Source organism: Lygodium microphyllum, chromosome 29 (genome assembly GCF_053477565.2).
Source record: "Lygodium microphyllum isolate KBCC chromosome 29, Lygodium_microphyllum_v1.1.10, whole genome shotgun sequence".
In the NCBI taxonomy this organism is placed as follows: Eukaryota; Viridiplantae; Streptophyta; class Polypodiopsida; order Schizaeales; family Lygodiaceae; genus Lygodium; species Lygodium microphyllum.
Window position 1 is genome coordinate 64,564,444 of NC_141163.1, and position 12,947 is coordinate 64,577,390.

Consider the following 12,947-nt stretch of genomic DNA (forward strand, 5'->3'; position numbering starts at 1 on the left):
ACACGAATCCATATCTTTGTGAGTATATAACTATGAATGCATAAAAGTATCAAACATGAAACCATTTTCTAGGTGCTTGCTTAAGTCCATAAGGAGTTTTCTCAACCTTTACATTAGGTGTTCCATGTCCTTTTTTGCAAAGTCCTTAGATTGTTGTCTATAGAGATCCTTGTGTAAGTCCCTATATAAGAAAGCCATTTTCATATCCAGTTGGTACAAGTTCACATCCATTAACACAACCAAGACCAAAACCAAGAGAATGATAGTCATCTTAATCGTAGAGGAGACTATCTCATCACAATTAACTTCCTTTTCTTATTTAAAACCCTTAGTACAAATGGGCCTTATATATTGGCTTAAGGTGACGAGGGGTGCTCTTCAACTTATACACCCACTTGCATGGCAATGGATGTTTTCCATTGGGCGATGTCTTCCAATAATTGCAATTATTGCCATCCAATTTATCAAAGTTAAAGATGATACTATCATTAGAGGTAATAGAAGCATATGTCATTATGACTACAAAGAAAAGAGAGAATGGGCTGTTGAAATAACACTAAAACAACCCTAAAACTAGTCCAAAGCTAAATGCAAGAGGTGGCTACAATACAATGTATGACTGTCCACAAAATTAATCCACTAAATTGCTTAAACCTAGTAACTACTCTCAACAAAATGACTCAAAATTGAGTTTTAGTATTGATATCCATAAAACTGCAGTATAAGAGTATACAACTGTAGGTAAAAGTCCAAAATGACAAGTTCTCACTGTTAGGGAAATGTGGGTAGTGGCCAAGATATACAATACAACTGGCAATGTCAATAAAAAGCATGAACCACAAAGTACCAAATACTGTCAAACATTTGAAGGTGTCAGATATATAAATATATACCAAAGTGCCTAGCATGCATGTATCCATCATTGACAACTTATAAGAATAAGTACTGAGTATCCAAAGAAAAGGTAGATTAGCCTACAATAGGCAATGTCTTCAAAGATAGAGGATATATAGTCCAATTGAGCATGCACATGAATAAGAGATTTTCACTGTCTCTAATGAGCCAAGCTTTGCAAGGAATTTCCAAATTAATTCTACTAAAGTAAATCTAGAATGTCGAAAGGAGCAAAATAACCCCAATTCATAAAGTTCATACCATTTGGAAAGCCCATGTATAGTGAGTATACATCTAAGAGCATGTACATACAATAGGTCTTCAATTCCACAACTAAGAAACCAATAAGCCAAGGTATGTAACCAAGCTCAAAACCAAATCTCAAATCTTAACAAGAGCATAAATATACATATACATTAGTGGCAAGCATCTGTATGTCCATGTAGCATCCTTGGGTAGCATGTAGACATCATATACACAAGTCATCAATAAATGTGACAAAGTACTTGGTACCACACAAAGGTTAACAAGGAATGGGACCACAAACATCAGAATGAAAAAGAGCCAAGGGCTCACACCCATGCATATAGAACTAGAATTCTTATAAGTCAAAACTTTCATTCCTTTCAGTGATACATGTCCAAGGTGATGGTGCATGTAGAGATGCATGAGGAGATTGGTGTAATGGAGCCAATACATGATTAGTTGATCTAAAAATAAGCTAAGGATAAAGACTACCACTTTTTATACCTCTACCAAGAGTGAATTTTTATGAAGAAACATGGTATCAACATCATTCAACTATCCACTAGAGATAAGGCGTTTGGTCAAAGTTGATACACGATGTACAATATGTAGCACAAAAGAAGTACTAGTAAGAAACTACAATATATATAATTGATGCCAACAATATTATACACATGATTATTTGCCAAGTCTAGTAAACCAGAAATGGTATGATGAGTATATAACCAATTGCAATGTAGGGTCACATGAATGAAGTCCTTGTATCAAGTAACTAGCATTGAGAGAATGAAGATTGACCATTAGTCAACTATGTGACACAAAGTGAAGAAGTAGCCAATAAATAATAATCTAAACTAGACTCCAATGAATTATTATCCTTAATCTTGATAGTGGACTTAGTGTTGTCCTGACCATCAAATGTCTTATCATTATCTTGGACTTTCCCTTTGCCTTTGTCATGCCTATTTTGGTGAATCTTGTGGAACTATGGACACATATGTCCTTGCTTCCTACAATAACAATATGTAAGAGAAAACTTAGAACCACGAGATTTATTGCAACCCTACCCATGAGATCTATACTTAGATCTATTCTATTATAGTCTCCACCATGGCATTCATAACCCCTTGAGTATCATTCCTTCCTCTTGACTGTAAGAGCTTGGAGGTGTGGGCTGCATCAACATTCTTCTTGTTGACTTCCTTAGTGAGTAAATCTCTCTATATGTGAGAATTTAAAACCATCCTTAGGATCATTAGTGCTAATGGAAGTATGAAAGGTATCCCATGACTTTGGAAGAGTGAAAAGCAAAAACATAGGCTTTATGTTATAATCAAATATAATCTTATGCGATATAAGTTACTTTCAAATAGAGTAAAACTCATTTAAATAAGTGGACATAGGAGTGCCTTTCTTCATAGGAAGGTCCACAAGCTTCTTTAGCTAGTACAATTGTGAAGTGTAGCTCTTTTTATAATAAAGATTGCATATATTCTCCCCTACTTGCCATGCACCATCTTCAATCTTAATGATATTAAAGTATACTTAGACTAAGTAAGACAAAATGATAGTGGACTTGCATAGGTCATCAAGATAATCCCAAATGTTAGTATCTATATCTTTAGGCCTTATGTCTTTGCATTTCAATGGCTTAACCTACTTCTTTTGCATTAAGAATTACCATATCTAGGTCTTCCGATAGTTAAAGTTATTGCTATCTAACTTATCAATGTTAAAGATAGTAGTATTCCTAGAAGTACTAGAAGCACCTATAAATTATAACTACAAAATAAAGAGAGAAGGGGTTGCTTTGATAACAATAAGACAAACAAAAAATTGAGCCGAAAAACGAATGCAATAGGAGAACAAGTCAATGTATTGTTGTCCACAAAGTAGAAGCACTAGAGTGCTTGAAACAAGTGTCTGCTCCTCTCAATAAAATAGCTCAAAATTGAATTTTAGTAATGTTGTGCATAAAACTATAGTAACTAATAAGTCAACTATAGGAAACTGTCCAAAATAAAGTACTCCCATTGCTAGGGAAGTCTGGATAACAACAAAACTTACTATGCAACTAGTAATATCTAAGAAAGAGTATGCAATTCTAAGTACAAAATACTATCAAATAATCTAAGAGCGTTAGATACATAGATGCACCCCAACCTTGGGGCCACCAAGCACATAAGCTAATTATACATCAGAGATCTCCAAGTAATGGTGAAATCTACTAAGTTGCAACTAACTCACTACTCATGAACAATGAAGCTCAGTACATAATGAAGCATATATCCATGTTCTTGACAACCCATTTGATAGGAGGAAGTATTAAATAACCAAATATTAAATAAAGATAGTGATCAACTACTACAAGAACATTGTCTACATAAAACAATGAGTATATAGAGAGATCCCAAAGGCCAAGCTATGGAATAAAAACTCGAAAGTGCTTCCAATAGAAATGAGCTAGAGTATGGGAGAGCAAAGCAAGCTCAATGCATATAAATCATGACATCCAAAAGGCCAATGATACCAAGTAATATATCCATGAGTATATAAATGAAATACGTATTTAAGCCCATAAGTAGTAGAGTACTAAATCAATGTAACCTCAGCCAAATATGAATGTAAAGAGCTTAAAATGAAAGCTTAAAGCTCAAAGAAGAGCATATCCAACATAACTAGGAGTGGCGAGCATGCATATGATCCAATAGAGTTAAATTGGCATAAAAGCATGCATTTTATTGATATTCAATATATATGCTTGTTGTCCATTGTTCCTTCAAATGACTAAGCAAAGTAAGCACTAATCAATCCATAGAGCATTCAAATGCATTAATACATCATCCTAGTATCTAATCTTCAATGAATGAGTATCAAAGAAGCGTAAACATTCAAAAGTTTGTGCCCCAAACTATGAACAACAAGTTTATCCACAAATATCAATCAATGGCTGATTACTCTCTTCTTGAATACTCCCTGAAATGGAGTCCAATATGCTAGAAAGAATCCCCAAAGGTTGGGAAAACCACTAAAGAAGAAGGTTGGAGCAACTATGGGATGATAGAGTAGCAGGGTAGTCCCCTAAGAATGCACTGCAAATTCCAAGGGTTACTCATGAGTCTTTTCCTATTGTGGCTGACCTCAAAGGCCACTTGCCAATGGTCAAAATGATATTTTGGAGCTACAGAATAAGTTGCAAAAGGTGGGGAGCTGATGTGTATCTCAAAGGAATGAATAAATGGCTGCCATCAATACTTGATTGAAGCTCTCTTTCCTAGGATAAAGTGGAATGGGTGAAGCTCATCAAATGCTCGGAAATCCAACCATCATAATGTGTGATCTACCTTTATCATTCCATAGTAAAGAATAGAGAATAAATATGATAGTGATGGGTAGCCACCACCTACAATGTACAAAGTGTGCGGACACTGAGGACAAGGTAAATACAAGTGCCTAGGAACAAGTGGCCTTTAATCCTCAACATCATGATTACAGATTTAAGAATTCTAGCTTTTTCCTAATATGTGATGAGGTTCCCCTTCAAATAGTTGAAGCTCCTATTGGGACTAGTTGAGTAAAGTATTCCTCATAGTCAAGGCTCTCTCAAGCAGTGACAACTAGTAATTCCTCATAAGGCACACAATGCACATTCCCAAAGATGCAAATATAGCCTCTCAAGGCATTCGACTTGCTACCACTCTGTAGAAACCCTAGGCATGGGCTTAAGATGAATCTCTTTTAAAGCTATTCAACAACTTGAATGGTGCACCCTCGGATGCTCCACCACATTCTTTCCGACTCTCTATTGAGATTCGTGTAAAGCATATGTTGTCATGGACAATTGCTATCTTGTTGATCTCCAACTCTTCTATCATGCAATGGTTTGAGGTAGCAACCTTGCAAGCACATTCATGTTCCTTTGAGTTTGGTACTAGTGATTCTAGGCCTTCTTTTAGTGGATTATATTGATAGGGTAACGACAATCTTATTGGTTGGGTGACTTGAATTGTGATTCCGCTAAGGATTATGCACCTAACAAGGGAAGAATCTAGCCACGATTGGGGGATTCTAGTCATGTTTGATTTTGTTTCAACATACAAAGTGTGAAGAATGTGGCCAATAGGGCTTCAGTACTTGAAGTATGAGAATGAGTTTAATCCTGTATGAAGATGAGTAGATGAGGCATGTCTCAATATGTGATAAGGCCCAATGTGATGCAATGGTAATCGCATGCCTAAACCCCTTAAGTCCAAGAATGCTTCAAACCAACCCCATGATCCAATCCAACAATTACCCACTATAGTTTCCATAATCAAATCCATTGACCATGTAGCTACTACTTTCCAAAAATAAAGTGGAACCACAATAATCACATCATTTGGATGTGTCTAAACACATCATGCCTCTAGTGTTTCAACAGAATGGAATACCGGATCTAAAACAATGAGCACAATTGACTCCAAAACTATCAAGTCTTGTTTAACTCGACCAAAACCTCCATCTGAATTGAAATGTAACTTAATGGTTAGAAATCTTAACAAGCTTGTAGAAGAAAAAGCTCTAAAATGAAGAATGACAAGTAGTTGAATTTCTCAATGTAGTAAATGATAAATTGATGTACTTGCCTATCTCTATGCCCAAGTAGATATCAGAATCCTATTTGAGGAACACATGAAATTCCAAGAGTGGTGTTTAATGGGAAGATCGAGACTACATTGGTGACTAATATGAAAAACTCTTAGAGAACCTTGTAATACACATTCATTGAGGAGGAAGCCAAGGAAGGTAATTTAGTTTCTACATTTTACAATGCACTTTGTTAGCAAACCATCAAGGAAGATTACAAGTTAGAATAGAAAGTAAAGGGATGAAGCCTATTTGAAAAATATAGATACACTAATCAATCTTGGAGGCCTAAAATTGAAAGTTAGCTAATGACACTTTTAGAGCAAAAGCAAGCTATATGGAGGTCCAAGCATGACCCAACATATGAAGTACTTGCCATTGTATGAAGTATGGAGATAACTTAACCCTTCTTGCACCATCCCTTGCTTGATAAGAGCATTGTTGGAGAAGAGATACATGTCACAAATAGATCAATCCAAGGACACGTTGTACTCGATGTGGCAAGATACTTAATCCTACTAATTAAGCTACCAAAACTTCTTAACATCCATGCTGCATTTGATCATGATCCCATCTTTAATGAATGGCTTGTTTCATGGCCGAGCAATGTTGTATCATAGCTCAATAAGTCATACATAAATAATGAATTCATTTCAATTGCTATAGATCTACAAACTTTTCTAGGAAAATTTCCATACACTTTTTTCTAAGCATCCTCCATCAATTCTTTTACCTTGTCACAACTTCAAATTGTTGCTATAAGTCAATATAATCTCCTACATTGATAGACTTTTCATATACTAATGGAGGAGGTTTGGTGCCTCTCCTTACACTAATATTGTTGGCAAGGGGAACTCAATGGTAATACTCTCAAATGTTAAGTTGATTTTGTTCACAACACCTTTTATTGGGATCTTTTCTTTGCATTGATGTTTCTTACTCATGTTCTAGAGCCATTAGTGTTATCTTCATCATAGAACTTCAAGATGTTAACTCACCTAAAAGTTTGGTAAATTTCAAACCCTTATCTAATAACTTTTATCACTACTGCTTGTTCCTTAAACACACAATCGTTGTAAAAAGTAGTCATTGTCAAGTAACATCTATGGATTTTGCAGGAATTATACACCTTGATTACAAAATAAAAGTGGTTAAAAAAATAAAAGTCATTGTCAAGTAACATCTATGGATTTTGTAGGAATTATACACCTTGATTACAAAATAAAAGTGGTTAAAAAAATAAAATCCTTTAAAAGAGCTAAACTTTGTCACTTATGCAAATTTATTAAGGAACAAAAAAATGTATTTGCACTAGCTTTTTTGAAATAGCCCAAGGAATATCAAAATTCTCATTATGAATATGTTTAACTTCTATTGTGGATAGACATCCAATGTGCACACTGTGATGTGTAATGTGCTAATCAAGAAACATTATGGAATGGTGAAAAATATAGTGGAAAGTTGATAATAATATATAGATTGTGAATATCACTATATTAGTATTGACAAATTAAAGTATTTGAAGTTGGTGAAAACATTTCCTTGGTTAGAAGTTTAACATTGTGGAAAGACTCTGTTTGTTAATAGAAGCTAACAACATAATCTGTAGAACCATAGGGACAAACTTTGGTACGATCTGGGCCCCCTGGAACAAATCCTTCACAATTATTTGAAGTGGGACATGCTTGTGAAGGGCAAGCAGCATTCGTGGGGTTGACTCTAACACCCATGTTGAAGCCACCCAATACGGAGACATCATAGTAATCATGGTTGGAGAAGCCACCAATAGTAAATTCAAATTGGGTTACCCCAGTAGGTGGTCCAGTGTTGCATGGTTGGCTAGCACAACTTCCGACAATGGCCCAAAGGGTGGCTCCCTCCCAACTAGGTGTGACAACAATATCCCATCCTTGACTAGGTAGTAGCTCCCTACAACCTCCACCTACCCAATTTCGAGGTTCCCAATACTTGGCACATATTGTTGTAGGTTTGTTATTAAACACATGTACAATAGTTGCTGAAGCAAATAAGCCTGCAACAAAACCATAATGACCTTATATTAGTTATAGGCATTATCAGTCTATAATGGAGATAATTAAGTGCTTCATCTTTCATCAATAAAACTTAGTGGCAATCTCAACCAAAAGGCTCCTTGAATAATTCAATAATAAATGCATACCATTCAACTAGAAATCTCGATTGATTGAATTGAGAAGAGGCAACTTAGAAGAGCTTAAGTTTAAATTAGGATTTTCGTGTGTGGTTTGTTGGGTTCATCAATCCTATGCAAGTGCACAGCATTTAATGTTTTCGTTAGTGTGTACCATATACATCGTTTGAAAACTTGCTTTACTTTTGTGGGTTACCTTACATAACATTAGCTACCGTATACCTTCTTTGGAAACTTGCTTTACTTTTGTGGATAACCTCACACAAGATTAGCTATCATAAACCTTCTTTGAAAACTTGCATTACAATTGTGGTGGTGGATTACCTTGGGAGAGGGTGAGATACTTTGGACGTTCATGAAGTGTCTTATGTTTGTCAATTATGTTTCACATTACGAGGAGGACATAATAATGCGCGTTCGGCTTGGTAGATCATAAGAGAGTGGAGAACGAATCATAAGGGAGAAGAAATCTCTCTCTCTCTCTCTCTCTCTCTCTCTCTCTCTCTCTCTCTGATATTCATTGTATAAGTAGGAGGCAAGACAGAAAAGGAAAGGACACACACACACACACACACTCTCTCTCTCTCTGTGTCTGTGTCTGTCTCTCTTACCTAGCTGAAGCCAAGTAAGCAGCATGCCCCATAGTAACAGCGCAGCCATGGTGATCTCTGCTTGCCTGCCTGCCAAACTCTTCTCGGCTGATGTGCCTCACCTCACTCGAGTCATGCCTTCGCGCTTCTTCTTTAAATAGCACCTTGTTAGTGGAATATGAGCACGCTTCCCCCTCTCCCTCTCTCTCTCTCTCTGCCTGCCCCTTGTTTAGATTATTCCACCCAAGACACTTGCCTTTCAGGTCACCTCCACACCATGAAGCTTGCTTCTGATGGCCCTTGCTGTACCATCAAATCATAAAATTATTCTCTTTACACCAACTTTTCACACCACTATATTCTTATTGTTGTGTGCTCTATTTACACGACTCTTCTCCTCATTGGACACTTGCTCCTTTCACAACATTATGATACAATGGGCTCTTTACCTTCAAACAACACCACTTCTTCTCACTTAAAGAACCTTCTCCTTTTCCAAGTCCTCTTGGAAGCCACTTCATATCACCTCCAAACAATAGTGAACTTCTCACCTCCAAAAAAGTTGCTCCTCATCCTTCTTGGGAACTAGATCATATCACGCCAAGCATGCAAACCCAACGGAATATATGCATATGATGCACATTACATTTTACAATTTCCATTGAGAAACTTAATACATTATCATGTTTACCCCAATAATATAGCCACACAATAATGCAATAAGCACGTGCATATATTCGCACACACATACACACAAACAACACGCAATGTAATGAGTCAACAAGGGTTCACAATAAAAAGCACTCTTCATGCATTGACAAAAAGCATGAAATGGCTTAGTTTCACTCCCAAGTTCCTTTTCAATGCAAGAAAGGGCTTAGTTTCACTCCCAAGTTACTTTTCAATGCAAGAATATCCTTTTAATCATTCAAGATAAAGATTATACCCACTTGAGGCACAATATTCCCCCCAAAATCAATGTGAACACAAAATGAATCATCATGAAAGCCACACATTATGCCCAACATATCCATTGGAGATATACATTGTGCATCTAATCTCCATACCTCTTAGATAAGATGGAACAAATACAAAAGCCATGTGGCATAGGCACGTTGACTAGCTGATATTATAAATTAAAGTCAAGCAAATCTAGTCTACCATCAAGAGGATTGATCTTTAACCCCAAGCTAAAACATAACTTTTAAAAATAGTCAAGCAAATCTAGTCTACTATCAAGAGGATTGAGCTTCAATCCCCAAGTTAAAACATTACTTTTAAAAATAAACAAATTTTGTAAGACAAAGTATCCTCACAAGTTTAAAAAGTCCTAACACAATAAGTTAATGGTTAAGCCTTCATAAATTGGCATGAAATGGCCCCACAACTATCGGTGGGAAATGTGAATCTTTCTACCACTTACCAAGGGAGAGAAATCTTTGGGATAGTGAGAGGGATGCTTTTATTTCATAGGTAGTATTTGAGAAATGAAACCAAATAAGGTGGTTGATATTTTTTCTAAGGATGCTTGAATCTTATTGCTCTAATTGGTTGTTTTGCCTAGACCATATTCATTTGCAAGCTCCTCCTTGCCTCTTGGGAGAGGTTGAGTAGTAGGCTCCTTTTCCCTAACAAATGCTCTCTAGTACACTTGGCTAGTAAAAGGATAGATTTTTGCAATTATTGAGAAACATATGCCCAATAGTATTAGCATTTACAAAGTCCTCATCATAATACAAGAATTCACCCCCACCATACTCATGTGCATAGAGAGAAACCAAAGACATTCTCCTGAACCTAAGTTCAAGATATCATGTCAAAAGCTTGAGAGAGAACTATGTTGAACTCTCAAAGGAACTTCTTAGTGGCACTGCTACTGCTACTGCTACACACACACACACACACACACACACACACACACACACACACACACACACACACACACACACACACACACACACACACACACACACACACACACACACACACACACACACACACACACACACACACACACACACACACACACACATGTATGTATGTATGTATGTATGTACGTACTACTACTACTGCTATTGCTACTGCCACTACTCCTACTACTACTGTTGCTACTACTGCTGCTGCTGCTCCTACTACTACTACTACTACTACTACTACTACTACTACTACTACTACTACTACTACTACTACTACTACTACTACTACTACTACTACTACTACTACTACTACTACTACTACTACTACTACTACTACTACTACTACTACTACTACTACTACTACTACTACTACTACTACTACTACTACTACTACTACTACTACTACTACTACTACACGCACACGCACACGCACACGCACACGCACACACACACACACACACACACACACACATGTATGCATATCTATATCTACTACTACTACTACTACTCCTGCTGTTGCTGCTGCTGCTGCTGCTGCTGCTACTGCTACTGCTACTGCTACTGCTGCTGCTGCTGCTGCTGCTGCTACTGCTACTGCTACTGCTACTGCTACTGCTACTACTACTACTACGACGATGATGACGACTACGACCACGATCTTAGAGCACCATGGATCATTAGTAGCACCTTATGAGGGTTGAACATTGAGCATGTCTAATAGTGTCATTGTTAAGATTGAGCATAGTTGGTTGGGGGTATTTATTCCCTAGCATTGCAACTCTTGAAGTCTCCTTTCCATGGTCTTAAGAGTCATGATTGAGACACCATATTTTGTATCTTGTTGGAAGCTATCAATTGAGGTTCGAAAGTCATCCAAGGCATCCATTTGAACCCTCAATTCCCTCCATTGTGCTTGGTGTGGTTGATGTTGTTTCTTTTATTTGTTGAGCCCAATGCACCAACAATCAAGACTTTGGATGGGACTTCTATTCTTTCAAAAGTTACAAATCACTTTGGCGACAATCTTTGATATTGTCTCTCAACACATGCTCTAAGTAACCAAGCATCTTTCTCTCTAAACCAAGAAAGCAAGAATACACGACTAGCTTTGAGGTGTAGTGAACTCACAAAATTACATTCTTGTGTTGTAGTCCAAAATCTTAAAGGCTCAAAGATGGTTCCACGATCATGATCAACACGATCTGATGTTGTCACTCCTTTGCATCCACCATAAAGCACACCAACAAGTCGAGAAGCTAGTAGAGAAGAAGAAGAAGAGAAAGAATACAATGAAGAGCTTCACCTTCCCTTAATCCCTCAACCAACACACCTCTCACTCACTCTCTCTCATTCATTCTCAACAATGGAGGCAAGATTATAGAACAAAAAAAAAGAATAAAAAGCTTCAATAATTGCACTGATAGAGCTTTCCTAGCATAGATGCACTAAAAGGGTCAATAGAATTAAGACCTCCCACTCATACATAGATACAAATTAGGATTAAGGTTAGATTACCTCTCTAAGACAATGCATTGTTTAAGGGTTAAGGTTTGCATCCACTTTGTGTTTTAGGATTTCCACCATGGTAAATTAGGGTTTACACCTTCTTTTGGGTGTCTTACCTCCTTTGTGGGATCTAGGTCAGTCAATCCTCATAGCATTCTTGAACCTTAGCCTAAATAGACCAAGCCTATGCTAATCTAATCACAAATATATGTGTGCAACCCATGCACAATAGTTATGGGTATGACAAATACAATCGTGGGTGATAAATACAATGTGCACGGGAGTGAGCCCCCCGGGCTCTCACAAAATATTGTTAACATTAGCACCCTCCTAGATAAGTGCCAGTCCCATGGCACTCATGTCAAAGGTAGATATGGAATGTTGGGAATAGTCCTCATGGATATAAATAAAGGGTACTAATAAAGAACTGTGGATGATGAGAGTGATATGCATAATGATGTGAAGAATTTTTACTAAAGAAGATGATGCTCATACAAATGTTATAGATGACATCCAAAAATATATGGCAACTGATGGAAGATGATGTCTGCATGAATAATAATTGATGGCACAACACAAGAAGAGAAATAAAGTATAGAAGGATGAGGATGTAGAGGCCACCCGTGTTGATGGGTCTTTAGTCTTTCAAATGATTGTCTATGAAATTCTTGTAAGCCAACTTATACTCTCCCTAAGGGGTGTGTTTACTTATGTGTATGGTGACTTGTGCATGTGTAGGTGGAATTGGGAGATGGGTCAAAAACTTCAAGCAACCCTAAAGTATTGTCCCACACTTGAGGACCCTTTTTTGTGAATAAGTTATGATGCAAATATTATGTGAGTGCACAAGCATACATAGGCCAATACATAGTTGGAAGACTACTCCATGGATTCTTCTCTTGATGAGGGCTAACAAAGGAATCTTACATTGGTGGAATATGGGAGAAAGTGTCATTGTTGCTAAGGAAAAATAAAGTTATTGAAGAGACATTGTTGTGG

The 12,947-nt window shown here is 37.0% G+C and overlaps 1 protein-coding gene across 1 annotated transcript; it reads right to left on the reverse strand.

The window, feature by feature from the left end:
* Window positions 1-7,033: 7,033 nt before the first annotated feature.
* On the reverse strand, window positions 7,034-8,708 carry LOC148010722 (pathogenesis-related thaumatin-like protein 3.7). Its single transcript, XM_087671322.1, has 2 exons — window positions 8,548-8,708; window positions 7,034-7,798 (listed from the first exon to the last, which is right to left on the reverse strand). Exons 1-2 carry the CDS (start codon window positions 8,594-8,596, stop codon window positions 7,347-7,349), a joined length of 501 nt encoding a protein of 166 aa, XP_087527448.1. The 5' UTR covers window positions 8,597-8,708; the 3' UTR covers window positions 7,034-7,346.
* Between the last annotated feature and the right edge of the window lie 4,239 nt (window positions 8,709-12,947).

Excerpts from the sequence above, each read along its gene's own strand:
- LOC148010722 (XM_087671322.1), bottom strand. The coding sequence starts at position 8,596 with ATGGCTGCGCTGTTACTATGGGGCATGCTGCTTACTTGGCTTCAGCTA. Across the intron at positions 7,799-8,547 it reads GCTTACTTGGCTTCAGCTAG|GCTTATTTGCTTCAGCAACT; the intron begins GTAAGAGAGACA and ends GTTTTGTTGCAG.